This window comes from Diceros bicornis, chromosome 6 (assembly GCF_020826845.1).
Source record: "Diceros bicornis minor isolate mBicDic1 chromosome 6, mDicBic1.mat.cur, whole genome shotgun sequence".
Taxonomy (NCBI): Eukaryota; Metazoa; Chordata; class Mammalia; order Perissodactyla; family Rhinocerotidae; genus Diceros; species Diceros bicornis.
The window spans coordinates 84,046,351-84,074,076 of NC_080745.1; the positions used below are offsets into that span (position 1 = coordinate 84,046,351).

Below are 27,726 nucleotides of genomic sequence, written 5' to 3' on the forward strand. Positions count from 1 at the left end.
TATAGCACAACACTTTTCATGTCAGGCGTTCAGTTCTACACAAGCCATTACTGCAGAGTGGAGATATTGATGCTGAGTTCAAAAACAAGACCACAGCTCATCACTGACAGTCTTACGAAGGATCACAGGGGTGAAGGCTGGACTCCTTCTTAACAGAGCAGAAGCGCTGAATCAAGATTGAGTTCTGGGCAGACAGTTACTTTGCTTCAGCCTGTCACTGAACCCCTGCACAACCATGGAGGTTGTTTCAGAGTCTAACATCACGGAGCAGATGATGGGAAATGCAGTCTCATGGTCACAGGTGAAATGTCTGGCAGTAAAATGAATCTGAAGCCATCAGATCTACAAGGGAGCAAGTCTGTACTTGACATTGGGGAAGACTCGCTTTCTGCTCTTGGCTGGGCCATGGACTTGTAGGAGAACCCAAACAAGAGGCGAGTTCTCCTCTTAGGAGGGATAAGCACCTTCTAGGAAGTGCCTCCTGAAGGAGGAGAAGATGTGCATGCAAAATTTTCTAGTGCAATGAGAATGCTCTATCTAAATCCAGACCCCCTGAGTGCTACCCTGGAGCCACATCCTCAGAGCACGGAAGAGGAAAGTACTAGCTCCTTGATTTAACTCGAGGTAGATGGGCCCACAATGAGACCCACCTCCTCCCCAAGCTCTCAGGGGTATCAGGAATGGGACTCTCCTGGCCTCCGAGGAACCAGTCACGTGGAGGGTAACTTAGGGATGAAGCCACAGGCCCTAACGTCACCAAGCCACGTAATCCAGCATTTAGCCCTGCTGTAAATGTTCAGTTCTTTGAGCCCCCGCTCAAATGTCATGCCCATAAGCCCTTAATCATGGCTAGCGCCTGTCTCTGGACCCCATCCAAACTGTCAATGTCTTTCTTGCGCCTGGATCCAGATTTGGCACATGGCTTATTCAAAATGGAGCTAAACCTGAACTTCACAGGGAGGGCATCGTCTGCCTCTGCCCAAGACATTAAATCTTGGCACATGCAGCTCGGCATACCGCTGCTGTTTTTAACCCTAGGGCATATGGTCAGCTCCAGTCTCTTGTTGGGGCTATGGCATTCCACGTAAGAGCCCTCTTCAAGGGCATGTGCTCCCTGCATATTTACCTCCTGGAGATGCACTACAAATATTAATAAGTTAATATTTATAAAATGCTTTCACAATGAGAAACACATTTACCAAACAAGGTGTTGCTGCCCTTCCAGAGACCTTGGTCCTCAATCAATACTGCCCCATGCAGTGCTGTTAATATTTATTTTCTTATACCATTGCTCCAGAATTTGGTTCCTTGACATATCGCCAATCCCAAATTTCATGAGCTGTGGCATTTTCCAAATGGATGCCCTTAGAAGCCACCAACAGTGGAACTGTTTGATACTTTGGTGGGGGACATCCTACCATTAATTAGTGGTTGTTGCTTAATGACAAGCTAAGAGATGACAAACAGTAGCTCCATGAAGATGGGGAACATAGGCACAGATATTTTCGTGTTTTTTTTAAACACTCTGTTGCCATACCAAGATTCACTTTAAGAGTAAAGAAACTATCCTTCCAACAAAAGTGTAAGATGTCCTCTTCAACATGTTCTTCTAAATCCTCAGCTTTTTTGTGCTGTAAGTTTTCTGCCACTTAGGTCAAATGCTCATAAACCATCTTTGCTTTCCCAGAAGAGGGAATGTAAATACCCAATAAACATATGAAAAGATGCTTAACCTCATTAAGGATCAGGGAAATGCAAATTAAAACAATAATGAGACACTGTTATTCACCAGCTGATTAACAAAAATTACAAAGATCAATGTCATTGAGTACTTGGTGAAGGTGTAGGGAATAGAGACTCAATCGGAGAACGGGAACGTAAATTGAGGAAAACCTTTTTGTAAAATAATTTGGTAGTACCTATTAAAATTAGCAACACTTTTTTTTTTCCTTTTTTTTCTTTTTTAACCCAGTTAATTCCACTTCTAGATATCTAGCCTACACAGAAAACAGCAGGATAACTTCAAGGCACATAACAAGATCATTGCTTCAAGCCCTGTTTATAACAGCAAAAAACTGGAATCTGTCAAAAAGAGAGTTATAAATAACATATAGTTCACCCTAAATGAATAGTTCATTGCAACAGAATAGCATACAGTCATTAAAAAGAATGAGGTATTCTTACATTCAGACCTGGTAAGATATCATTAATAGTTATTGACAAATGAATAAAAGCAGGTTGAATACAAATATGTATATTCATGGTTCCATTTTGTAAAAAATACACACACACACATGCACAACCCTATAGGTACATAGAGACCTGAATCTACAAGCATGATTGTATAAACATAGCTAAAATCAGAAAGAAAATGTACCACATTGTTAGCAATATACTTTAGATAATTAAGTGGTGGGGTTACAAATGTTGTTTACTTTTTTGTCATTTTCACTTTTCAAATTTAAACAGAAATCACACACACACAACACAAAAGTAAAATAAAACAGCTCCCTGTGCCTCCCTAGGGGAGCGGCTGCTCTGCGGCAGAACCCCTGCATCTGTAACTCAGGCAGACCAGACACGAAAGCCAGGGCGAGAGAAATCCCACACCAGCCGACACATGCACAATTCCTTCTTTTCATTCCTGCCCATGGCCAGATCTTTGTGGAATTCATCATTATTTTTCATCTGCCAAGGCACAGAACAAGAGAGCATAAGGCTTCAAAACTATGTTGGCTAAAGACTTTTAAAAATAACATTTCAATACTGAAACAGAGCAGATTGAAGCTAATGGCCTAAACTCGCTTACTTGTTATACAAAAAGTGGATTCCACCAACATTCCACACCCTGTCATTGCAAAGACAAAAGGTGGCCCAGACAGGTTTTTTCGGAATTCCTCTGCTACCTAAATCTCCCAAGGTGCACATTAAACCCTCAGCTACCTTCAGGTGACAACTGGGAATGCAGATTTAGTTTGGATGACACTAAAACACCTAGGTGAAAGGTGAAAGGTCAAAGACCCAGGCTGTCACCTGGATGTTTGGTCTCCACGTTGCAAAAAAAATCTGGACATTTCCAAATACCCAGGTGTTCTATAACAAGTGGAATAAACATCCAAAAGCTGGTTGGAAAGTTTTACTCTGTGCCAAGTCAATGAACACTGTGTCCATGTGATGGTAAATACTCGCAAGACTTCCTTCCACCAGCATCAGGGCCCAATTTATGGAGAAAGACAGCAATCCCTTTTAACCTTGGCCTTCCTTCATAAAGGCACCCCAAGAACTACAATTCAACATAGACCAGTAGTCATTAGGATGCATAAAATCTTTCTATCCCATGCCAGACTCCCATTGTCAGCAGGTTCCTGGGATCTCCAAACCATCCCTCTTGGATGTGTGTGCACGAACTGAGCTCACATGTGTCAAGGGCTGTGGCACTTACTGCTGCTTATCACCATGCAGATGTGGAGGCAAACACCAGTTTAATGCTTAAATTCCAAGAAGTTTGCTTTTCAGGAGGTGTCCAGAGAACAGGGCTGGGCAAGCTCTAATCCTCTAGGACCAGTGGCAGAAACTCTTCCCTCCACTCAGTCAACAATCAATGGATCTCTCTAGACAAAGTGGGAAGCGAATTACAAAATGCAAAGCTGTTCTCTTGAGGCCCGTTCCCTGAAGGTGCTCAGAAAGGTGCTCTGGAGGCAGACTGCCGGCAGGGCATCCACTGCCTTTTGAATTTAACTCTTTAAAAGTCTCATGACCTTCCTCAAAAAGCTAAACATAGTAACACCATATAACCCAGCAATTCCACTCCTGTAGACCCAAAGGAATTGAAGGCAAGGACTCAAACAGATACTTGTACACCAATGTTCATAGCTGTACCATTCACAAGAGCCAAAAGGGAGAAACAACCCAAGTGTTCATCAACAGATGAATGGATAAACAAAACATGGTATATCCATATAATGGAATCTTATCCAGCCATAAAAAGGAATGCAGTTCTGATTCATGCTACAACACGGATGAACCTTGAACATATTAAGTGAAATAAGCCAGATATAAAAGGACAAATATCCTATGATACCACTTATATGAGATACCTACATCAGGCAAAGTCATAGAGACAGAAAGTAGATTAGAAGTTACCAGGACCTGCGGGGAAGAGGAATAGAGAATTATTGAGAGTTCCTGTTTGGGGTGATGAAAAAGTTTTGGAAATAAATGGCAAATTTTATGTTATGCATATTTTACCACAAAAAAAAAATCTCACACAGGTCATGGAAGTTGGGAGAACAGCATCATGCTCCCAACCTTGCTCTCAACAGTACATTTGGGGCCAGCTGATATTTACATGCTCTTGGGAAGCCATTATCTTCTCTGTGTTTCTCCTTTATCATAACAGTGTTTTTATATAACATGGAACCACATTTGAAGAAAGCAGTTTAATAAGAGCATGAACTTTGGAGCAAAACCGCCTGGGTCCAAATGGCAGCTCCGCCACCTAGGAGCCATGTGATAAGCCTGATCTGTAAAAGGGACAAAATAACAGCGCCTACCTCTTTGGGTTGAGCAGGGGACTGAGTGCCGTGTACATGGGAGGCACCAGGAGTCAGGACACAGGTAAGCAGGTGAGTGTATGTTGGTATCGGCCAACATACACCTGCTCCCTCGGCACAGACACTTATTCTGAGATTAAGGCTGAAACGTCTTGGCCAAGAAAGAGCTCAACAAACTATAAATACATTACTAAGTACATTAGTACTGATTTTTCCAAATAAACATGCTTTGAGGTTAAGCATAACATTTAATCAAAAGTCTCCAGAACAACATCTAAGTAACCTAGAAAATGTAAACCTAATTAACCTACCCATCCAAACAACCAGTTAAGTTGTAATCATAAGAAAACAGTTTTTTAAGTTGTCTTTTCTTGGACCTGAAATATACTTGGAAACTAACAGTCCACACTCTATAATGCTTCACTCTGCTGAGGGGCTCCGGGGAAATTCTAACCTCCAGGATGCCTGAGCAGTGGGCTCTTGTGCCAATTCCGGGGTCACGGTGAGGGAGCCCTTTATCCCGTGATCTCTCTTGGTTCTTACGCAGTTGGTAAGTGGCATGAAAGATGGTTTTAAGAATACTCTCCCCTCTATGCCTAAGTCATTGCCCAGGAATGAGGTGGGAATTGAGGTGGTCTATTAATTACCTCAGTCATCTTGTTTTTCTGCATTAAACTGTAATAACTGTTCAGAGCCCTATGAACTATCTCACCTTAAAGGGAACCTCTTTATATAAAAAAAAAATCTGCGCTGTTGTTTAAGATGAAAAATGGTTGATGCTGCGTTATGGTTATGCCACTAAAATCACAGTTTTTAAAGCTGGAAGGGATCATGACGTTTGAGATTATCTATTCAATCTCCTCATTCTCAGGACAGGTGACCTGAAGCACAAGAGAGCTTAGACAACTCGCCCACTGTGAAGACTGAAGTAAAGGCCCAGGCATAAGGACCATTAGGGAGATGTGATTATGCTTCAAGTCAAAACTGATATTCACAAATAAATTAGTAACATCTAGTCAGCCTTTCCTACATACTAAAAAAAAAAAAAATTTTGACTCAATCACCTAAGGATGGCTCAACATGAGCTCTTTGATAAATAAGACTGAACCACACAATGCCACATAGCTCTATTGGTCATTTTAATTAAAATAAGCTTTCTGTCCCGTTTCATACTTCTCTTTGATTTTGTTTTGGTTTTGTGTGTTCCCTTCTCCCTTCATTGCCCACATATGCATACCATTTCAAAACAAGCTGTGACGCGGTGGGCCGGGGCCAAGGTGCCCGACCCATAAACAGGGAGACACCCGGGCCACTGGGGCACAGTCATGGTTTATGGAACGAGATTTATGAAGGAAAAAAAAAAAAATCACAGAAATAACACAAGTTTGTTTGTGGAAACTTTCAGGTCTTGCTTTCTGGAAAAATACATCTTGGAAAACTTGACACTTTGTTTCTTGTTAAAGTGGCAAAGCAACAGGAGTCAGAGGAGAGGGACAGTTAGATGCCAGGCCCTCCGTGTGTCACTTAGGTCTTGCTGCTTCTGGGGGAAGGGCCGAGGAACGGAAACTACAAACTATACAGTACAGTTTCCTCAGGTCAAATGTTCATTCAGAGGCACAGTTCTTTAAAAGTTTATGTAGGTAACAAAGAAAATTTCAGAAGGGAAACCTAGCATGGATGACCCAGCTCCTGACTCTGCCTTGTCCAGTCCCTGAGGAGGGCCCTGTGAGCCTGAGGAGGCCCTCGCCAGCCAGGGAGCTTGGACCAGCGAGGGAGGCCCGCAGGTGGGTATGGCCTCTTTGACCTCCAATGCCTTCACGACCTGGGGTGGGTCTAAAACACCATTAGCAAGGCTTATGCTTCAGGTAACTACATTTTCCCATGAGATAAGAGATCTCTGTCTTGCCCTTTCAGGTCCCAGAAGCCCCTGGGGCTCAATGGAATTTCTAAGAGTTTTCGGTATCCCCAAAATGAACGTCCAATGCCACAACTGTTGTGAAAACCCCTTACTGAATCCAGGTTGACCACCTTTGCATTTGACAGGGTGACACTCCTCCCCCAGGCCGCTCTGCCCCACTGCCATAGCCTCTTCTCCACAGAGAAAGCCCAGCAGGGCCAGAAACACGCCCTCGTCACTGCCAGCCTGCACACCATGTTCCAAAGGTGTACTCTCCCTTTTGCCCTTTTATTTAAAAAGCAAAATATATTTTAGATTTTTGTTCCCACGCACTCAAATTCCATTTCTCTTTCACTCCAGAAATGGCTCAAACATGAAACAACAAAAATACTTGGGTCATCTGTGCCTCCCTGGGGATAGGCTAAAGGTATTCCGCTGAAGGTTCCTCGTTTTGCTTTTAGAACATAGGTGCTCTTCGTTTAGCGCAACGTTGTCGTCAATAATTAAAACTGAACTGCACCTGTTAAAAATCAAGCAGCATTTTCTCATTAGGCACCCTTAGTCTTCCATCATATCGTAATCACTAATTCAGATTTGCAAAAAGCTCCTTACCCATAATAACGATGCTGGTCCTATTTATTCTGAGACCAGGAGTTTCTGGAGGCTCATCAACCTTTGTACTCATTTCCAAGGCTGCCTTAAGGAAGGAAATTAGTTAACCACCAGGATTTTGACCACCCTTCTTATACTTAAGTTGTATTTAAATAAATCATTGGAACTGCATCAATTATGTTTTCAGAGAGCACTTGGTGGTTAGAACAATCCCAGGGGCCACAATGTTAGTGGTTTAACTCTTCCTTCGCAAGCAGCATCACCTAACGAAATCTTTGTCTATTCACCCTTAAAAAAAAAAAATAAAAGCCAACCTTCCAATCTCATTGTACCTGGTCTGTCTAAGGACTGACCTAAGAACAGAGACAAATGCCCTCCTGCCTCCTGCTTCCACCACCAAGAGGAGTCGTGGAAGACAACTAAGTACATCTACTTCCACAGCTTCAAAGGCACCCACCCGCCTTCCAGCAGATGCTCCTCGCATCTGTTTCACACACAAACCACCCAACACACGCTTTAAGAAATTTACTCGTAGGCTTTCCCTTTTCTCCTCTGGGTTTTGCCTTCTAGATATTAATTTTTCAACATTAAAACAAAAGTCAAGAATTTTTGCAGAAGAAAATAATCCTTTAAAGATGAGTAACTGTGTGTAGTATTTCAGGAAAAGGCTCCAGGGCACTTCGTGTGGAGAGAAGTCCCATTTAAGGACAGCAGTGGCAGGGCAGGGGCTCATGCGCCATCTCAAGTGATGTCGGCATGCTAAACACAGGAGAGGTGCACCAAGCAAAGTCCTTCCCAGGACCTCACTGCTGCCACCAAGAAATCCTCTCCCACCTGGTTCTTAAGGACCTGGCACGTGAGCCAAAGCATCCTTTACTTGACCCGCCATTCAGGTTTCTCAGATGGCTCCCAGTGATCCCCACGTCTCCTGACATTCATGCCCTTGGGTAATCTCCTCCTAGTGACTTGCTTAATAACAGAAAACAGCAACAGTGGTGGGATTGGCGCTTCCACGATTAGGTTACAAAAGGCTGTGACTTCTGTCTTCCTACCACTCTCTCTCTGGCTCTTCTCATCTGCTCACCCTCAGGAAGCCAGCCGCCATGTTGTAAGCTGCCATACAGGGAGGCCCATGTGGCAAGGAACTGAGGTTGGCCTCCAGCAAACAGCCAGCGAGGAACTGAGGCCCTCAGTCCAACAACCTGCAAGGAAGTGAATCCTGACAACCACCACATGAGTGAGTCTGGAAGCAGATCCTTCCTCAGTTGACCCTTCAGATGAGACCCCAGCCTTAACTGGAACCTAATTACAGTCCTGTGAGAGACCTTGAGACAGAAGGCGCAGCTAGACTGCACCTGGATTCCCGACCCACTGTGAGAAACTGTGAGATAATGAACGTTATTGTTTCAAGCCACTATGTCTTGGGGTAATTTGTTATGCAGCTAAAGGTAACTGATGCATCCATTCATGTTTGAAATGCACTGAAGAACTTCACAGCAAGGTCCCTTAAGTCTTCGTCATATAGTAAATTCTTCAAGTTCTCCCTTTCTGCACTAAATAATTTGGAGATTCTATATCTCTCTTTCTGAGACACCCTTCCTTCAAACTCAGCCCAAAATCCTTACCTGATCTCCCTTATCCTTAGTCCCCCCAAAGACCCAACGTCATCTCTCCCTGCACATCCACAGGACAACACGCTCCTCTGACCTCACCCATCAGTGTCCTGATAGTCAGCTATTCTGTCTGCCTTCCCTGCTGGAAGAGGAGCCTCTGGGGCTTTGCTTTCCAGAGCCTAGGACAGTGCCTGCCCCAGAGGGTGCTCAAGCAACATTCGTTAAAAGGCTGAATGAAGCCTGAACAGGCATTTACAGGCATATTCAGGGAGATGGTTGTCAATTTCAACCTTCCCAGCGAGTGATGAGTCTACATTTCACCATGTTTTATAATGGGCTCTTCAGAATCCTTAAAGAGGCAGGACAGGGAGATTGCCTTTGTCATCTTGGAAGTGTTCTCTCTTAATGAGTAATATTTCATACTCTAGTCTCTAATCCAAGTCCATCCCCTATTCATACAATCCTGCTCAAATAGGGCAACTGTACTTAACGCTTCTCAAATTCTGCTGCAGTTCAAGTTTTACAGACTATAAAGCATACAGAAAACAGACTCTCAACTTTCGACCCTTCTGTTATTAAATTCTCCTCATATAAAGAACAACGCAAATGGGGATTGTACTTTAAAATTACATGCAAGTCCAGGGTAACTTTTTTGAAACATCAAACATGGAAATGATCAATTACGACAATTACTGATATTTTTTTTAAAAATTCCTTCTAGTTCCTAACCTTTGACTACTTAAAAAATGAATAAATAAAAATTTAAGAAATAGAATATTTTGAAAGCTTAATTCTACCTTATAGCCTCCGATGCGATGCTCCTGCTTAAATTCTTTCCCGTTTTTCAGCCACCTCATAGTTGGTGTTGGATTCCCCCCAGCTGGACAGCGAAACTTGACAGTATTGGCTGCAGGGACGGCATGCAGCCGTTTTTCCATCTTTTCTGTGTTGGTCCAGTATGGTGCTCCTGTTTTGGAAAACAACATTGTAATGCATACAGATGGATAGCTTCATCTCCATTATTAAACTCCTAACAGGTAAGATCATTTTATTTTGTATGTGAAATAGCAGACATTTTCAAAATCTCTGGGTAATATTTACATTAGGAAAAAATTGCAGAACTCTAATCCAGCTGGCCTGGCAGAAGGTCCCTGGAGATAGACTGCTTGTTAGATTATGTCTATTAACAGGGAAAGTGTTTGAGGCACCTTCTCTCCCTGTTCTTAGTGCCAGAATATAAGTTCATGTTGAATCATGTTTTACAATGCTACTTTATATACACAGTGACTACACATACAATAACAACAGCTGGGTCCTCCCAAAACACATCATTATAGATCGCCACACCTACGAGATGACCACACATATACACAAACAAGTGCTCAAAAGCCATATCAACTTTACACTGGAGCTTTAAAGAGTAATCAACAGTATAACTTATTATCCTAATAAGATAAAATAATTCAGGGAGGCATCATTAATTTCCCAGCACATTATATGACAAGCCAACAAACCATATCACTAAATATATTTTAATTTTTAAAAGGGAAAAAAAAAAATTTTTCTCTCCAATGGTGATTGTGAATGCCATAATTCTACCACCACGCCTAAACGGATCACTTAATAGGAGGCTACCAATTAAACGTTATGTAAAGTTGTGCCTTCTATATGGCTCTCGAAATCATAGATACTAGTGATTTTTTTTAAACTCAATAAAAGAGATAAGTTTTTAAATTGTGAGGTGAAGGACATTTTATCTAAATAAGAGCCATAGCATCAATCGGGAATACTACTGTAAATTCTTCATGCCTGATAATAACGGCTAATGATCGCTATTGACTGAGTGCCGCTTCTTATATGCCAGACATGGCTCTAAAAGCTCTTATATGTTTAACACATTAACTTTGACAACAATCCGACAAGAAAGGCACTATTATATTCCCTGTTTACAAATGGGGAAACTGAGGCACAGAGATGTTAAGTAATCTGCCCAATGCTACCAAGCCAGGAAGAAGCACAGCCAGAATTCGAGCCAAGGCAGTTTGATTCCCGAGCCCACTGTGTTCACCCCTGCTCTGGTCCACTGCTAGTAAGAACCTGCTTCTCCAAGGGGTGGGAATCCATACCTTCAACCACTCTGATGTGCGTGTGGCATCATGTGGACACCACCTATATCCCACCACCTTGACACATACATAAGCAGAAGGACAAAGAAGCAACAGCATGCCCTGATAAGAAATCCCAGCTCCGTCTTTCATAGCACGGCTATAAGAAGGCCAGGACAGTGAGCCTGGGCAAAAGGCATGCTGCCTCCTTTATTACTGCCCAGAACTGCCACTGAAATCTTGTACAGCAATTAACTTTTCACATGTATGTTTCTGTCTTAGCAAACAGATAATCAAAATCCCTGTGTTCCCCTAAAAGCACCCATCAATGAGGCCTTGAACATTCTAGAACATAGTAGAATACTGAAATTCTAGAAGACCGATTCATAACTCCTTATTTCTGATGAGAGTCAGACTGAGCAACAGCATTCACACTCCACAAACCAGAGGCAAAACAGGCCTAGGCAGGGGCTTTGTCTCTGAGGCGGATTTAGAAGTCTCCTCCTCTATTTGGTGGATGGCACAGCTTGCTCCTGGGGGCTAATGATCCCCTTCACTTAACGGCCAGACTTCCATGGCAGAATTAGGAGTTGGAATAACTGCATCCAAAACACCTACCCCTATTTGTCTCACCCTTGCTCTTGAAACCTGCTGTAAAAGGTGGAACTGGGATTTCTTAACAGGACACGCTGTTTCTTCTTCATTCTTCTGCTTACGTAAGCATCAAGGTGCTGGGCTATAGGTGGTGTCTACATGATTCCAAGACAGAGCAAAGTGAGGCAAAACTGGTCAGTCATGTATACCAGAGAGAGAAAGGCCAGAGGGAGGAGGAACCGGGCTGCATTCTTCCCTCTCAATCCAGTTGCATCTGCAATGAGTAGACAACTTGGTAGCCATCTGGCTTTGGGTGTCAAATGCCCATAAACACACCCATTCTTTTGAGGGTTCACCAGGGAATACTTGATGCCTAGTTATCACAAGATTCCCAGGGCCTGGCATATATTGAAACAATTTCAATAATCTTTTCATTTTAAAAGCTTCTACTTAGAAAAATCCATCCAGGGCCACAGCCACTAAAAAGAAACCATTAAGAGCACAAAGTACATAATGAGCTTCGTCGCTACATAAAGAGTTTTATAAATCCGACCTAAATGAAAAGCATGCCTCATGCTGTCAGGTGTCTGTACTCATGTCATTTGTTTAAGTAAACACAATAGTCTACTCATATGAATTAGCTAAATATTAACGTAGTAACTCTTTCCGATAGCATCAATTATGGCTGAGCCGATCCTTTGGAATGTCTCCCCATTTTTACATAAAAGAAATCAATAGATATGTGCTTACATACCATGAGCCATGATTTTTATGTTCCCTAAAATGTCAAAAAGTAGGATTTAGCTTAAGGAAGGAGGAATGTTGCTCTGTTCCTCTCTCCCTGGGCTGAGCCATCAGTGAGGCTGCAACCCACGCAGAGATCACCCCAGACCACGTGGGCCCGCACAGCCCCGGCCTGTGGCAAGAGCACACTGGCGTCCAGCACCTTTGTTTTGGCGCCTAAGGAATGATTTAAGGACAAGGGTGAAAGAATTTTGCTGGAATTTCTGGCAGGTAGCCACTTCCCTGGGGTGAAATTTCAATCATCAGAACTGCACCTATAAAATCTGCTGGTGCAAACCAGATGCACAGCCATGTGGCAGGGTATGGGCACCACGCTTCTCATCTAAAATCTCAGAGATCCAAGGTGGGTGGGGCTTGGTAAGTCTAATCAACACAGCACAAACTGATCACTTACATGGCCAGCTCTTGAAACCCGAATTCACAACATTCGGTAAATCGTGACTCAACAGAAAGGGCCGTGGAGCCAAGTTTTTGAAGTTCCCTGTGTGACAGTGATGGGCCACCCTCAACCCCCTGCTCAATCCCACCCCGGGTGAGTGCTAACATCACACATGACACCATAATTCCATGTCTAGGCCTTCCTTTAAGATGTCAAGCTCACAAATTTTTTTGATGAGCACAATGCTGGAGGGGAGGAATTATTTTATTTTACAATGGCTCTTCCTGAAATAAACTAGTTTTATGTGAAGCTTGAAGAACCTGGAAGGTCTAGAAAAATAATTATTCAGTCGTCCCTCAGTATCCGAGGGGGATTGGTTCCAGGACCCCCCCAGATACCAAACTCCACAGATGCTCAAGTCCCTTAGTCAGCCCTCTGTATCCGTAGGATCCACATCCGTGGATTCAACCAGCCGTGGATGGTACACTGTAGGAAGAGCCCTACTGTGTTTCCTTCATCAGTGGCCTCATGTCCCCTGCAAACTCTTCATATCTTCAATATTTCCTGCTATTTTTGCAATCTGGACATATGGAAATGCCAGGGCCCTCAAGAACTACAACACAGCTGGAGAGAAACAGGCACCAGGCTCCTGACAAGATCCTCTTCCTAGGAAGGCCTCTTTCATTCCAAGGTTACAAAAAGCATTAACGACTTTCATTTGAGAAGAAACTCACTTAAATTAATGATCTATAAAAGCAGAGATGACTATTGCACACAGTAGGTGCTCAGTATTAGATGTTCACTCAACAACTTTATTTAAAATGAATCTGCAAGCCAAGGCCACATCATGTCACTTGAAAGAAGTATATGGCATCCATCTGTATACCTTCCCTGGCATAATATTAGGGATGTGTGAGGAGTGGGTTTAAAGTCACTTAACAGAGGAGAAGTTGTGGTATAAACCTCTGATGGCACAAAAAATGAATTATACCCAATCAGGAGTAAACAAGTGACCTAGATAATAGGCGTGGATGGCCCCTTCTGCTCTGCCATTCTCGGATCTTCTGATGGAAGATGTACCAAAAGAACAATGCTCTCTTAGTCATTAAATACTAATAATGAGCAAGTTAAAGGAACAGTAAGACCCAGCCAAAATAAATAAATAAAATCCCATCATCAAGGTGTAGAATACATACTCATGATCATTTTCTACACTGAAACAGAGAGTGTATATTAGTAATAATGCTAAGTAGAATTTTAATTTAATACAGCAGAAGTCTCTTAAGATGTGGCTGGTTAAAGAGAGATTCTTAACCCCACAGAAACCTCTCTCAAAGTTCCCTCAACATAGCCTTTGTTGACCACCTCCATCCCACAGCAAAGAATCATCATTACTTCTCTGGGCCACGTCTCTGTTATTTACGTGTGTTTCCATCACTGGGATGTTTCTGTACTGAAATATATTCCTTTCGATGTCTGTTGACCAACAAGAGTACAGTGTCTGGAGAGCACAGCTTGAGATGTCTTCAGACTATAGAGGAGACACTCAAGCATTTATAGGATGGATGAATGGATAGACAGACCAGATAGACAATTATTAAAAGCTTGAGCCATAAAATGAGGGAGTTAAACTGAATGTTCTGATAAGGTCCCTCCCAGTCCTAACATTCTTTCCAGGTATCTATATTCTAGGCAGATATTGATTCTGTCAATAATGGTAGGATTAGAGGATTTATTTTGACCTTGGAGTTTAAACTTAATGAGAAAACATGGGCTGTTGAGCCTGCCACCACAGAAACCATTACATATCCTAACACTGACATCTAAGGTTTATGGTCTCCTCTCTCTCTCTCTCAAACCAAAAAGAGAGAATACAGCCCGGTGGTTTAAAGGAAAAACATGGAATCATATTACCACTGTACCAAAAGAGACCTCGGTGACCATCTGGCCCAACGGCTGATGTGATCAATGTCATCCAGAAAGGTTAAGTGATTTGATCAAGGTCACACGGCCAGAGGCCGGGCTGAGGCTAGACCCAAGTCTCCAGCTCCCTAAGCAGTGCTCTTTCAACCACTCCAGGCTGCCCTTTGAACTCTCCCATGGTAATTAAGTCAAAAGTTCAAGATTTATGTGAGCTGTGGACGCTGATGACTGCCAACTGTATTTTTATTGATGCAAAAATTTTAAAAAAACACAGCCTGTTTCAGCTCCCAGATTAAGTCTCACAAACTCCCTAAAGCCCCACTAAGGCCTCTGTCTTAAGTCTATAATTAGGACCTTTAAAAATATCACTAATCAGGACATTTGAATGCTTTGACCTTTGATGGGGAGGGGAGTATCTCTGAGAGCTCTACCCCTACCCTTGCAGGAGACTATAGTTCATCTGTTTTCGGTTTTCCATAAACTAAGAGAAAACACATCTAACAAAATATGGAGACGGGAGTGAAGTTGAGACTATAGGGGGCGGGGGGCTTTATTTGAAAAATCTCATTAAAACAACAACTCGCTGACCAGTGGGGCATTCAATAAGAAATACATTAAAACAAACCAGGCAAGTTACCCACACGTGAAACGCCTGAATCCCCTGGGAGAGCAGCTCCCCACTGGGAGTTCCCAGGATCTGCCTTTAAAAGAGAAGTCCAGTCCTTGGTTATGCTGTTTGACCAGAGGGGAGGCCAAGAAAGAAAAGATACTCAATCCGGCCTACGGGACGGCACACCAGCCTGGGCCTTTGTGATAAAATTCTCAAACTAATTTATGATGAGGTTTTCATTATAAAAGAGGTTCAAAATATTTAGGAAGATTGTATGCTTTGTTTTTTTAATTTTTTTTTTTCAATTCCTGGAAATATCAACACAACTAAGAAACCAACATTTACCAACTCAGATACAATCTCTACCAAGTAAAAATCCCATGAAAGCAAATGTGACTGCAAACTGTCATCATCAGTAGGTTAATCAACAAAAAGAGTTTGCAATTTCAGACCCAGTACCTTCATTTTCCCCAGTTCCTTCCAAAAAAAAAATTGCCTTCTCCCTGACATGGAGTATGGGCATCTGCAGGTCTCAACAGGAATGAAACCAAAATACAAAATTACCTTGTCTCTCACTTCACTCAATAGAAAGAACCACTCCAGCAGGAAGAATCTTGATACAGCTGTCTCCCTATCAATTCAATCAATTTTTTTTGTCAGTCAAGGATCTTCCCAGGAACTAAGTCTCAAGGTCTTCAGAAACATTAATGACTTAAACACAAGCAGGATGTAACAAAAAAGTACCTCGAGAAAATGGACATACATGATTACTTATTTGCTGCTAGATAACCCATTAAGGTACCTAGTAAGTAGGGAGGGCAAGGACTAGTTAAGTTATGCTTTCCTATGCTAACATAAATTCTGCACCTTTCAAAACCCTCAACTTGGATGCATTTCAAAAGTTAGCATTTGAAATAGCAACTTTCCGTCCGGAGAAAGTCTGTTTCACAAAAGGGCATATGTAGCAGCATTATTTCCTGGCAGCCAGACTTGTAATGACATCACGGGACTGTTCTGCTCAGGGAAACATCTAGCACTGGTAAGGTGTGAGGTCATCAACTAGTCAGCTGCTAAAATATGACCGGAGAACGCCCTTCACATCTGTGATGGAAGAACTCGATTTAAAAGGGGGGGAAACGCCAGATCAATCAAATCGGCCCCATTGCAGGGATTTTCAAAGCACGGGCAACAGGATGTTAATAGAGGCTCTATTTTAAAAAGGGTCCCATGGTCAGTAAATTCGGAAAATCCCGGGAAAGGACAAAATTAAACACATGTTTTACTACAGAACTTCTCCGAGCTTGCATTATGCTGATGGACACTGTAAGTCTCCAAGAAAGGGTCACAGTATGAGGTATTTTCCAAATTCATTTCAAAATACAACTCATTTTTGTCAGGGAACCCTTGGCCTAGGGTTCCGAGGGATATTCTTTGAGAAACATCGGCTTACTCTCTTAACGGACGGGTAAAACCGGAACATTGCTCTGTTTTTAACGAGATCCATAAAAGATACGTATGACGACTATAATTCCACAAAATATTCCTTCAACATCCAGGAGTGTCCTTGCCCTCCAGAGCAGTCTACTGGGAGAGGCAGGTCTGACACACCACGTGGTACTGCACGTGAGGCAACAGAATAGAACACGTGAACACTCAAAATCGAGCCGCTCAGTCTGCCTGTGTAAATGAGGAAATCCTCTACAAAGGAGCCCACTTTTGAGCTGGGTTTCATATGACAAGGTAAGAGTGGAGATAACTTGAATATTCCAGAACATTTTCTATAAAAATCAAATCAGCCCTTGATGTTAATGGATACTAGTTTCATGGCCAAAATTCAACAATCGTGCCTTAATTTCGGACTGTTATTTTTGCCACTGTATTTGGCTACCATGCTTTTTGTATGCTGTACAGAATCTAAGAAGAACTCTACTAGGCAGATAAACTTGACCTCTTACAGTTCACCACAATTAGACAAACAATAATCTAGCATACCAGCAGAGGGAATAGCCTGCGATATATTTTTCAAGTCAGAACATGTAGAACTAACATCTATCCACCCAAAAAGAGAAAAACCCTTCCCAGAAAAGTCACTGTCAACACAGGGTCACTGGAACATCATTTGTTAACTTCACTGAAGAGGAACTTTCAAACACACCCAGTGGCATTTCCAGACAATCAGAAGGCACCGAAGGAATCAATCTGCACACACGAGTGTTTTCCAGGTGGCTGAAAATGCAAAGAATTCGATGCTTCTATAATTTTCCCTATTAATCAGGTCAGGCATTTGACACTTGAGGTGGCAAAAAATTGTTTTAATGGCAACATCCCCTTCTCCACCTTGCCAATTACCCTGGCCATGGCATTCCTCTGTCCACACAGGCCACAGCTGCTTAATCTCAGCTGCCCCAGGCTGCACCTGTGAATCAGACCAGCCTAATCACACTAACAGATGGCAGAGGCCAAGTAGCCAGCTAAGAACTGCTATCACTTTAAATCGCGTCTAATGTTTCACAGGCCCCAAACAGAGGCAGTCCCCGACAGCAGTATCTCCCTGGTACAGCTAACCCAGCCCTTAATCACTGCAGAGCACCCATTTCGGGGCAGAGTTGGTGTCATTTGAGAGCTAATTACAAAGAACTCTGGTTACAAGGTGAAGGCATGGCAATTCACTCAATGTGGGCTGGCATTCATTAAATGGAGCAGTCTACTCCCTGGGCCTTCTACACAGGCACCAGGCAGTCAGGACTGACATTCAGGACGAAAACCTGAGGTCCACAGCAGGTAATCCTTCTGAGTCAACAGAGAGATTCAGTTCACTCAGCCTATTTGTTCATAACCTATACCTTGCTGTTACATTTTATTACTTCCCGTGTATCCGTGGTAACATGCTATGAGGCAGGGTAACTGATCACCAGGACAATGCTGTTCCCAGGCATGCCAACACAAGGGAGCTGACGGAATCTGATGTTCCACAATCAATACCAACGGCACCCACATGCGGGAATCACTTTAGAGCTGTAAACAACTGTGCAAGCAGCCTCACTCCACCCTCATCGTCACCCTGGGTACTGGCAGAGGAGCGCTGTGATTCAACATGCAACAGGCCTTCAACTGAATTGCAACTCTGCCTTTTGCTCACTGAATCACGAATTTCCAATCAATAAAACAGGAACAGCTCCTCTCCCCACCTTATCGGGTTGTTAGGGACATTGACTGAGCCAGCAGCCAGCACGGAGCCTGCCCAGAGCAGGCCCTCAATGTCATGGCCAGGGTCATTGCCTCCCCTGCCAGAACCAGAGAATTAATGAGAAGTGAGTGGTGTCTTCTGATGTACCAATGTTTTATTACTAAATAATAATAACCTCATTAAAAGATTGGCACAAATTACAGCAGAAAACACGTTCACTCACCTTATTTTCCACTGTTTTATGAACTAGATCTCTAACAGTCAACTCCTGCTCAAGGCAGAGCTGCATCTGTGAATCCCTAGGCCAGCGTTCTCACACTTGAGTGTACGCGATTCAGAATCACCCCCAGCTTCTAATTCAGTGGGTCTGGGGTGGGGCCTGAGAATTTTCATTTCTAACAAGTTCTCAGGTGATGTTGATGCTAGTGGCCCAGGCCCCAAGCTTTCTCTTACCAAAAGGTGAAAACTACATAAACCAAAATATTTCCATTTTTGCCCAAGCTGCTAGGAGACTCAGGGACAAATCCAATTCCCCGCTTAAGCAACACAGTATCCCAGGTGCCTGACAACATCGATTTTCTCTTCTTCCTCTAAAAAGCCCAGGGCCTATTTTAATAACTAATTGTCTTATTATTTAGGCCTTGTTTAAATTTATTAAACTAAAAATCCTTTTGAGAAAATGTTAGAATATAACAGCCAAGCAAAGAACGCCACTGACCAACATCACTTTGGGAACATTCCAGCCACGTTATTGGAAAATACAACTAATGCTATATTTTATCTTCTTTATTTATTGAACAAACACAAGCACTTTTCTCAGCACTGTACAAATATGAGCTCATCTAATCCTAACAAACCCATCAGATACTGTTGTTATTCCCATTTTACAGTTGAAGAAACTGAGGCACAGGAGTTAAATTACTTGCCCAAGGTTACCCAACTCAGAAATGGTGGAGTAGGATTCAAACCCAGGCTGCCCAGCTCCGAGAGGCCATGTGCTTACTCACCAAGCAGAGGCCTCCTACATGTCAGTGCTCACTGTTAACTGCCTTTAAATAAGCAAACAGCACTCGTTGGCCCCCTTTTGTATCTGCAAAGTAAGGCACATTTCCTTATTTCTGCTCAGCATGCAAGAATATTTAAAAAGGCCAAGGTTTCTCAACCTCAGCGACTGACACTTTAGACCAGATCATGCTTTGTTACGGGGCTGACCTGTACAATGTAGGACGTTTGTTAGCAGCATCCCTGGCCTCTACGCAGTGATGCCACTAGCATCCTCCTCCCCCTGCTGAGACAACCAAACATTGCCTGATGTCCCCCGGAGGAGGGGGAAGGAGGAGAATCTCCCCAGGTGAGAACCGCTGGGTTAGCCAAGCACCATCAACGGTTATAAAGAAACCAGGATGTTACATGGTTCCACTAGCTTTATTCTCCAAATAGTGAGAAACCAAAGGGAAAAAGAAAACCAAGGCAAGACGAGTCAGAACTGCTTTCAAAAGCGAGTGGCTACTGACACGAGAAGAAAGGACAAACAGTAGAGAAGGGTGTACAATAACACTGGTTTATTCTCAGATTTGAAAGTCAGGAGAGTAGACACAGCAGAGAAAGGCGAGGGCCGCAGGACGCAGCATCCCGAAGAGTCAGTGAGAAGACAGGTTAGGGTCGCGACTCCCACCAGGCTCTCCTCTCTCGGGGACCTCCCGAGACGGCCGTTACTTACTCTTGCTGTTACTGTTCTCACTGACAAAATCCTCGGAGCCATCTGTGTCATCCTCGTCATCGCCGGATGAGATGGCATCTGTATTCAAAAGAACACATCCACGGTTGCGTTTTTGCAAAGCAAAAGGTCACAATCATCTACAACTTAGTTCTTCTGGATAGGAAATTCAACAACCCAGGAACCCACGCAAAAAGTCTGAGGCTGTGTTTAGTTAAGACGGTTTTAATGGCTTAAATTTTCTCTCCGTGATGACAGTTGGTCTACATTATGATTCTCACTGTTTTCTGCTTTCACATTATTTAAACATGCTATAAAACTGGATATACTGGAACTGGATTTTAGCTTCAAACAGTATTCAAGTCCCCAACAAATTTAATGATTGTGATTGTGTAATATCCAAAATTCTTTCCAACATAACCTTTCAGCACTCAGGGTCCCCTTCAAGAAAGGAATTAGTCCCTAGCAAAACTTAGCCACTGTGTGGCCTTCTGACCATTTACCAACATTTTGAAAACAAAATTTTAAACTCGGCCACAAATGGGGCCTGTGCAGTCCCCCTCACTGCACAGAAGAAAAATCAAGGAAAGAAACTCTAATTTTAATAAAATCAGAAATCTTCAGCATCCAAATTTCAGTGTTATAGTCTAAGTGCTAAGGATGCCGGTGGTATGGGGAAAAAAGGTGTTTTTACTTACATAAAAGTGTGCTGTCTTAAATGAAAAATGTTATTTTACACACAAAAATCCTGTCATTTTTAACGACCAGCCTCTGTGGTACACCAGGTCCCGTGGAAGAACTTCAAAAACAGATCAGTAACAAACTGTGAAGCTCTGTGCCTGGCATCCAATTAGCAGATCCCACTATGATTTCACATGTCCAATAAAATTTTACCCAGAAAACAGCTAGAAAGAAGAGCGAGCAGAGGGCTCGCAGGCCAACTCACCTGTGACATTCACCATGAAGTAGACAGTCTCACTGTCTACAGTCCTAGCAGCAGTACAAGCATAGAGGCCGGAATCTCTAGGCGTGGCACCTTTTATCTGCAAGTATTCCCCAATAAGCACTGTCCTATTGCTGGGCCCCAAGTGTACCCCATCCTTAGTCCAACTGATCATGGCGGCATCTCTCAACAGGCAGCGCAACTCTAGTGACTCCCCGGGCACAGCCACGTAAACTTCTGGTTGGGAGATTTGGTATTTGGTTGGTGGCTCTGCAGAAAGGTGGGAGAGAGAAGATGGAGATAGATGGGAAGGAGGAAAAGGAGAGAACGTCCAACAAAGGTCAGTGGAGGCCCGTTCATTCCCAGGAGAGGCAAATTTGTTCTGCAAATGGCCCGAGCAGAAGTCTGCCTCTCCCTGCACCCCAGGAAGCGGCCCTCGGCACAGCACAGAGCAGACTGGGCATCTGAAACAGCCACCAGAGGAAGCACCCAGCAAAAGCTTAGTTTCCACTTAGTTTCCACAAACCAAAGGGCTTTAAACATAAACCCAAAACCCAGCATGGAAGGATATCATACAAGAAAACTCTTAAATCGATTCCCAGTCCAAAGGCTGCTTGTGCTGCAACACCCAGGAAATTCTATTATTGACTTTTTTTTATTTTTAAGGATGTTTTCCAACTTTTTATTCAACATAACTGCATGGTTGTGTGTCTAACACATATATTCACACACACACACACACACACACACACACACACACACACCCCTGTTTATTTGTGCTAGACTTTGCCTGTTGTCACAAAGCCAAGCTCCTTAAAATGAAATGTCTCAAACGCAAGGGAAACTCGTGGGTCCTTCTACAAAACCGTGTGCCATCTGAGTTTCACGAGCCCTCAGGCTGAGATTAGAATTTTGCTGATCTGGAGACTTAATTCTGTACTGGATGAGCTGGGACATGTTGTTTTTCTTAAAATGATAAAAAGCCTGGAGGACTGAACACTGAAAACAAAGAGTAAAATGATCCAGGTAGCTGAGAGGTGGTCTCCACCACACTTAAATGGGTCCTGAAATGAAGCCACGAAGCCGCTGTGCACCGCATGTCGGACACTCCATGTTAAGCTGGATCCCTCCCTGCCCGTCAGCCCCCACCACACATCCTGGGTCCCAGCCTCCTCAGGCCTCTGCCTTTGTCTCCTTTAGGGCTACCCGCTCCCTCACCTCCTTGCTAAACCCAATTCTTCCTTCAAGGCCCAAGTAAAGCAGTGCCCTCCTGAACGAGAGCTGGCCATCAGTCACCCTGGCCCAGAGTGAAGCGGATCTCTCCGTCCTCTTTACCAGCTCCTGGGGAGGGACCACATTTCTGATGAACATGTCCTGTCTCCCGAGGAGACACCAAGATCCCAGAGGGAGGCTCAAGTCTCAGGGCTCCTTGCGTATCTCTCCCTTCCCTGAGGCATACACATGGAAGGTGGCCAGTGTTAAACACGACCACAGTCCCCCGGTATGCAGGACAGGATGGGACCCAAGAGCACCCAATCCACGCAACCTCTGCGAATGCAGGTGAAAAGCAACTATGAGCCTTTAAGAACAGCCACAGCCACTGGCTGGGACCCACGAGGGTCCATGAATCGGCTTTCATCCATCACAGTGAGAATTGCGAATGGTACCCGGAGTCCCAGGCCCAGAAAACAAAAAGCTTCTGGCTCTGGGATGACTCCAAACTGGGCAGCATCACAAGGCAATTGTTTTGTCCTTTTGAGAGTGTTCTGGACAAATCTCCCACATAAGACTGAAATAAAATCATTTCGTGTTTCAGTCCACTGTTGAAAGAACAGTGAGGGCCTCGTGCATCTGGTTCTAGAAATCCTCCTCACCACCACCATCAACAGCCAACACAGGAGGGCCAGGGCAAAATATATGTGAGGTAGTCTTAAGTGTCAGGAAGAAGAATACAGCAAGATAGCAGCACACCCAGAGACGGTGGGTTAGGACTCATTCTAGAGCAGGAGTTGGCAAACTACGGCCCCCAGGCCAAACCCAGCCATTGCCTGTCTTTGTAAACAAAGTTTTATTGGCACGCAGCCATGCTCATTAGTTTGCGTATTGTCTGGGCTGCTGTTGTGTTACAGAGTAGAGTTGAGTAGCTGCTTGCAACAGAGACCCTACGGCCTGCAAAGCCTAAAATATTAAGTCTTGAGCTTTACAGAAAGTCTGCCAACTCCTGTTGTGTAGGATGTTCAGAGAAGGCTTCTCTACAGAGAAGTGAAGGGCAAAGGGATGTTTGAAAGACATTGTTGGGAACTTAGTTGGAAGGTCTTCATGCCTCCCAAGGCTGTTTAACTCCTACCTAATGGAGCTAAATTGAGTAACTCTGGATCCTGAGCAGAAAAGGGAAAGAAAGAGAAATGTGGGAAAGAGGCTAAGAAAGAGAAGCAGAAAAAAGAATTTAGTTTGGCCCTAAATCTCAGACCATGTCCCACTTCCAGCAACCTAGAGTCACAACATCAGGGGCCCCAAAGGCCACCTGGTCCAACCCCTTTTACAGCTGGTTAAAGCAAGGATCAGATGTCATTCACATCCCATGTAACTAGCAACTCATTATTGAAATAGCACCCACAGTGTTAGAATGAATTTACATTGGATTAGCCTGGGTCATAAAATAATCAACATTTATTAGGACCACATCGTATGATCAGCAAGTCACCAAGATTGTTATGGAACCTGCTTTCCTCCGAGCCAGATCTGGTCATCAAGAGACTACTGAGCCGGGAAGCAGCTGGACGTAAGCAGCAATGCTTCCCTCCCTTAAAGGAGAGACTGGGGCTGTGCAGCCAACCTGCTTCTGTCTTGGCCCTCAGATAAGGAAGGAGAAGCCATGTTCCTATTTCATGGAGGCAGTGGAATGCTCCAAGACTGTTAAAAATGATAAGCAAGATACCTGCAATGCTGATACAGAAAAATCTCTCTCCTGACAAAGGTGGAGTTATGATTTCTCCATTTTTAAAGAAAAGTATTTTCACTGAGCATCCTTTCCTTCACCTGAAATAGGTAAACCACAAAGTCTTGCTGAAACCAGGGTGTCTGAGATGCTATCCAAATGTCACCAAAAAGACAGCACCACCTCCTGCCGGTGGTAGGAGGAGGAACACAGCACAGTGAGGACCACAAATACTTCAGGCTGGACACACAGGAGATGCCTAATAAATGGGTGCTGCCCTGCATGAGAACAGGACGAAGCCTTGAGTTCCAACTCCACTCTGTTCCTGCTTAACCTCTCCGTCTCAGGTTCCTCCACTACTGCAGAGCAAGAATGCCCCCAAAACAGGGTATCACTTGTGAGGATCCAATGAGCCAACCGATATGAACCTGACTTTCCAACTATAACTTGTTGAGCCCATGACAGTCACTACTGCTGTCACTCTTCAAGGCTGAAGATGCTCACCATGAGCTCAAGCCCCACTATTTTCAGAGGATAATCAGACATTATTTGGATTTGTATCTCTGTAGATACAGAACAATTTTACTCATGATGGCCTCCCATCTCAATGGACTGGTAAGATGATGTACTGTAAAGAGTGCTTTTTATTGCCAGTAAAACCAGGTCAAAACTGTCACCCAGTTTTCCAATTAGATGATAAGCTTCAAAGATAGTAAAATAACTCCCCAAAATACATCAATAAGATAATGATGTTCATCCCTAAAATTAAGCCATCTGACCTCAAAGTCTGAAATCAGAAACTACTGCCATGGTAAACTCAGAAAGCGTGTGCTCCTCCCTCCTCTAAGTGATCACTCCACAAGGCTCATCTTGGGGGGTCTGTGGCAGGGAACCCCAGCAGAACCAGCAATATCCCTGCATATGCCAGGGGGACTTCAAGCGCATCTTAGGAAGGAGGGAGAATGGGTGAATGAAAGCAATAGAAAGGGGGGAAAACGGAGGAAGAGTTCAGGGAGAAACAACACTGAGAAGGAAGAGAGCAGGCGCGTCAGGGGGAGGGTGAGTGGGGCACACGGCGGGGAGGGGCGGAATGCCACACAGTCCCCTCCCAGGCCACCCAGAGGCTCCTGTGGCCCAGGTTCCTGCATCAAAGACATCTCGGACCAAGGTGTCAAGAAGATGGGCACTTGGCCTGGGACGCAAACAGCCAGCTCAGCGGAGGCAACTCTGTCTCCGTCCCTCCTGTGAGGCCATTCGGGGCTTTGGCTTCTCTCCTGTGCTTGAATCCTTCAGGTGACTTCCCTGCCTGCCTGCTGCAAACGTGCTCCCCAAGTGCTCGGCATACATCTCCCTGGCGGTATACCCCACATTGTTCCGGAGGAGCCAAGACAATCTGCCAATCCCCTCTGACATCAGCGATGCTGCGTCCATATACCCTAACTGCCTCTCTAATTTCGATCGCCTTCCACTGACACAGGCCAGTGCCTCCACCGGGCTCCACCAGGCTGCACGGCCTGCTCTGCAAAATATGATGGTTGACATAGGGCAGAGTGTTCCCTGGGAGATTTAAACAATACCTTTTATAGCAATATTAACGTTTCCTGCATTTATTTTTTGTGGCTCTGTGGCATACTTTTAACCTTTCTTATGCAGAGGCCGGGAGAAATCGAGGAGGAGCAGACAGTCCAACATGTCCCTCATCTGTTCTTGCCAAAACCCAATGGGAGGAAGGTTCCAGAAGCTCTTTGCTACATACCAAATGCTCTTTCAGAGGCTTCCACAAACACAAAACATGTCTCCACATATCTTTCATAATATAAATTAAAACTCAAAAAGAAAAGAGAAAGCTGGCACATACACCCTCGTGTTGGACATTCTTTGTCACTGTTACCTAAAATTGCTAAACAAACAAGGCGACAAGTTTACCTTCTGGGAGGGCGCAACATGCTTGTTTCTACTTGCTGCAAGCACAGGACGGGCGTGAACAGCTTGGCTGTGTAGATGTTTCGTTGCATCAGTCTGAACTTTCTCCCAGAAGTTTCAAACATTTGAGAAGTGCCAGCAGCATGTTATCACACAGCTTTCAATAAATTCACTACTCTGATATGAAAAAAATGAAAGAGATGGGCACCTCTACGGCGAGTCAAAAAGTGAACAGTAACAGCAGACATCTGTAGAGAGTCAGTGTGTAAATCCTGCCCGGAGCTGGGCCTCCCTCCCTCCCCTGAGAACCTCCTCGGGAGCTCATGGGAATTTAGAACTGAGGGGCCTCCATCTGGGAAGAGAAGGAAACTGAGGCAGGGGCCACCTGACTCCCCAAGTCCCTCAGCAGATCAGAGTAGAGGTCATGACCTCTCAGTGTGACATCATGCTGACGTCACCAGCTACGAGCTGCACGTGTTTACCTCTCAGTAAATAAACATGGAAACATATCTTTGCTGTAGTGAACAGAGCCCCAGGAGGGGAAAGCTTGTAAAAGTCAGAAAAAGCTGTGGTCCATGTGACTTCACTGGACACGTCCAGCTGAATTCTTCACCCACGTCATCGGGAGGAATTGTCTTGAGACAATTGAAGCAGATCTGGCAAGTTTGGAACAGTAAGCTATTTCAGGTAACACTTTATGCTGCCAAACCAGCGATAGCAGCACTTCAGACTGTCACTTTTTATAATGTTTGCCTATAAACTTTTCCCATGTGGTTTCTGAAATGGCGCCCAAATGCAAACAGAGAACAGATGGGAAACCCGCATCTTGCCCTGTCCAATTGTTTCACGGAGAGCGGACGACAGATTTAAGCTGTTAAGGAAGAAAAAAGCAGCTTATGCCAATGGGACAACTACCTATGTCACATTTCACAAATTAAGCCTTTTCTGGGGTTTCCTCAGGATGCTGTCTTTTCAAAAGTCAAGATTATCAAAGCTAAGAAACAGGAACCCCAGCTTCAAAGATGCAGTGGGGTCATCCCTGGAATATATCACCCCTGAAAGGCCTCTTCTTTCCCTCTAAGAAAGTCAGGGTGTTCAAGCCCTAAACACGTTTCTCCGGAAAAAGGAAGAAAGGGAGAAAGAAACCCCTCACCAGATTCCTCTGGTAGAGAAGGAGAGAAGCACGAGAGGGAGGAGAAAAGGAAAAGGAGAGAGCACAGGCAGGTTGCACATAAATGCGGCGGAGGCATGTCTTGTCAGGGGCTGTGCTGCAGGGAGAAACCTGGACCCCCGGGGCCTAGCTCAGGGCTCCGGCAGGAACCAGAACCCCAGCATTCGGGGCAAGAATAGTAAAACAGCCTTGGTTTCCTGGTGCACCCCCAAACATTCTGCCACCTGAACAAGAGGAATAAATATCACTGCTGTGGGCTATCAACGTCTTGACAGAAGAAACACACAGAACAAAGTTGCAAATGTCACAGTATCCGACGCACATGGCGAGCAAGTGGCGGCTGATCCTGTCTGCTCTGGTCAGCCTCGACTGGCCCTCCCCGTCTTGAAGATGGCCTGTAGTGGCCACGCCACAGGCCTGCTAAGAAGTTTTAATGGGCCAATACCCAACTTTCTGTCCATAGGAAGGGAATACAGAGTCCCCTCGGAGACACAACATTCCTAAAGTATTTTTTACAAGCTTGAATCGAGGGAGTCTGGAAAGACAGACAGACACCTGGCATTCAGCACAGCTTTTTAGTGACCCTTGATGTTTTACAGCACAGGGGCTCTGGAAGACCAAGTCCCCACTTTTCTATGGCACAGTTTTAGTCTAGTTGGCATCAAAATTTACCAACAGAAACATACAAAGGCACTAGGGTCCCCACAAGGAAGTCAGACACAACAGCCCCTGTGTGCCCTCCCACGGGGGCTCTGCA

General features: G+C 44.2%; 1 protein-coding gene across 17 annotated transcripts in view; it reads right to left on the reverse strand.

Moving 5' to 3' along the window:
- FGFR2 (fibroblast growth factor receptor 2) overlaps nt 1-27,726 on the reverse strand; it is a 105,207-nt gene that overhangs the window by 58,054 nt on the left and 19,427 nt on the right. For 10 of the 17 annotated variants that reach the window (XM_058544148.1, XM_058544138.1, XM_058544137.1 and 7 more), the window contains 3 exons: nt 20,941-21,207; nt 19,998-20,075; nt 9,473-9,642 (listed from right to left, as the gene is read on the reverse strand). In XM_058544148.1, coding sequence (XP_058400131.1) covers nt 9,473-9,642; nt 19,998-20,075; nt 20,941-21,207 — 515 coding nt within the window. Of the gene's footprint in view, nt 1-4,101; nt 4,150-6,841; nt 6,941-9,472; nt 9,643-19,997; nt 20,076-20,940; nt 21,208-27,726 lie in introns of those variants that run through there. The other 7 variants (XM_058544143.1, XM_058544149.1, XM_058544147.1 and 4 more) reach the window with 3 other exon arrangements.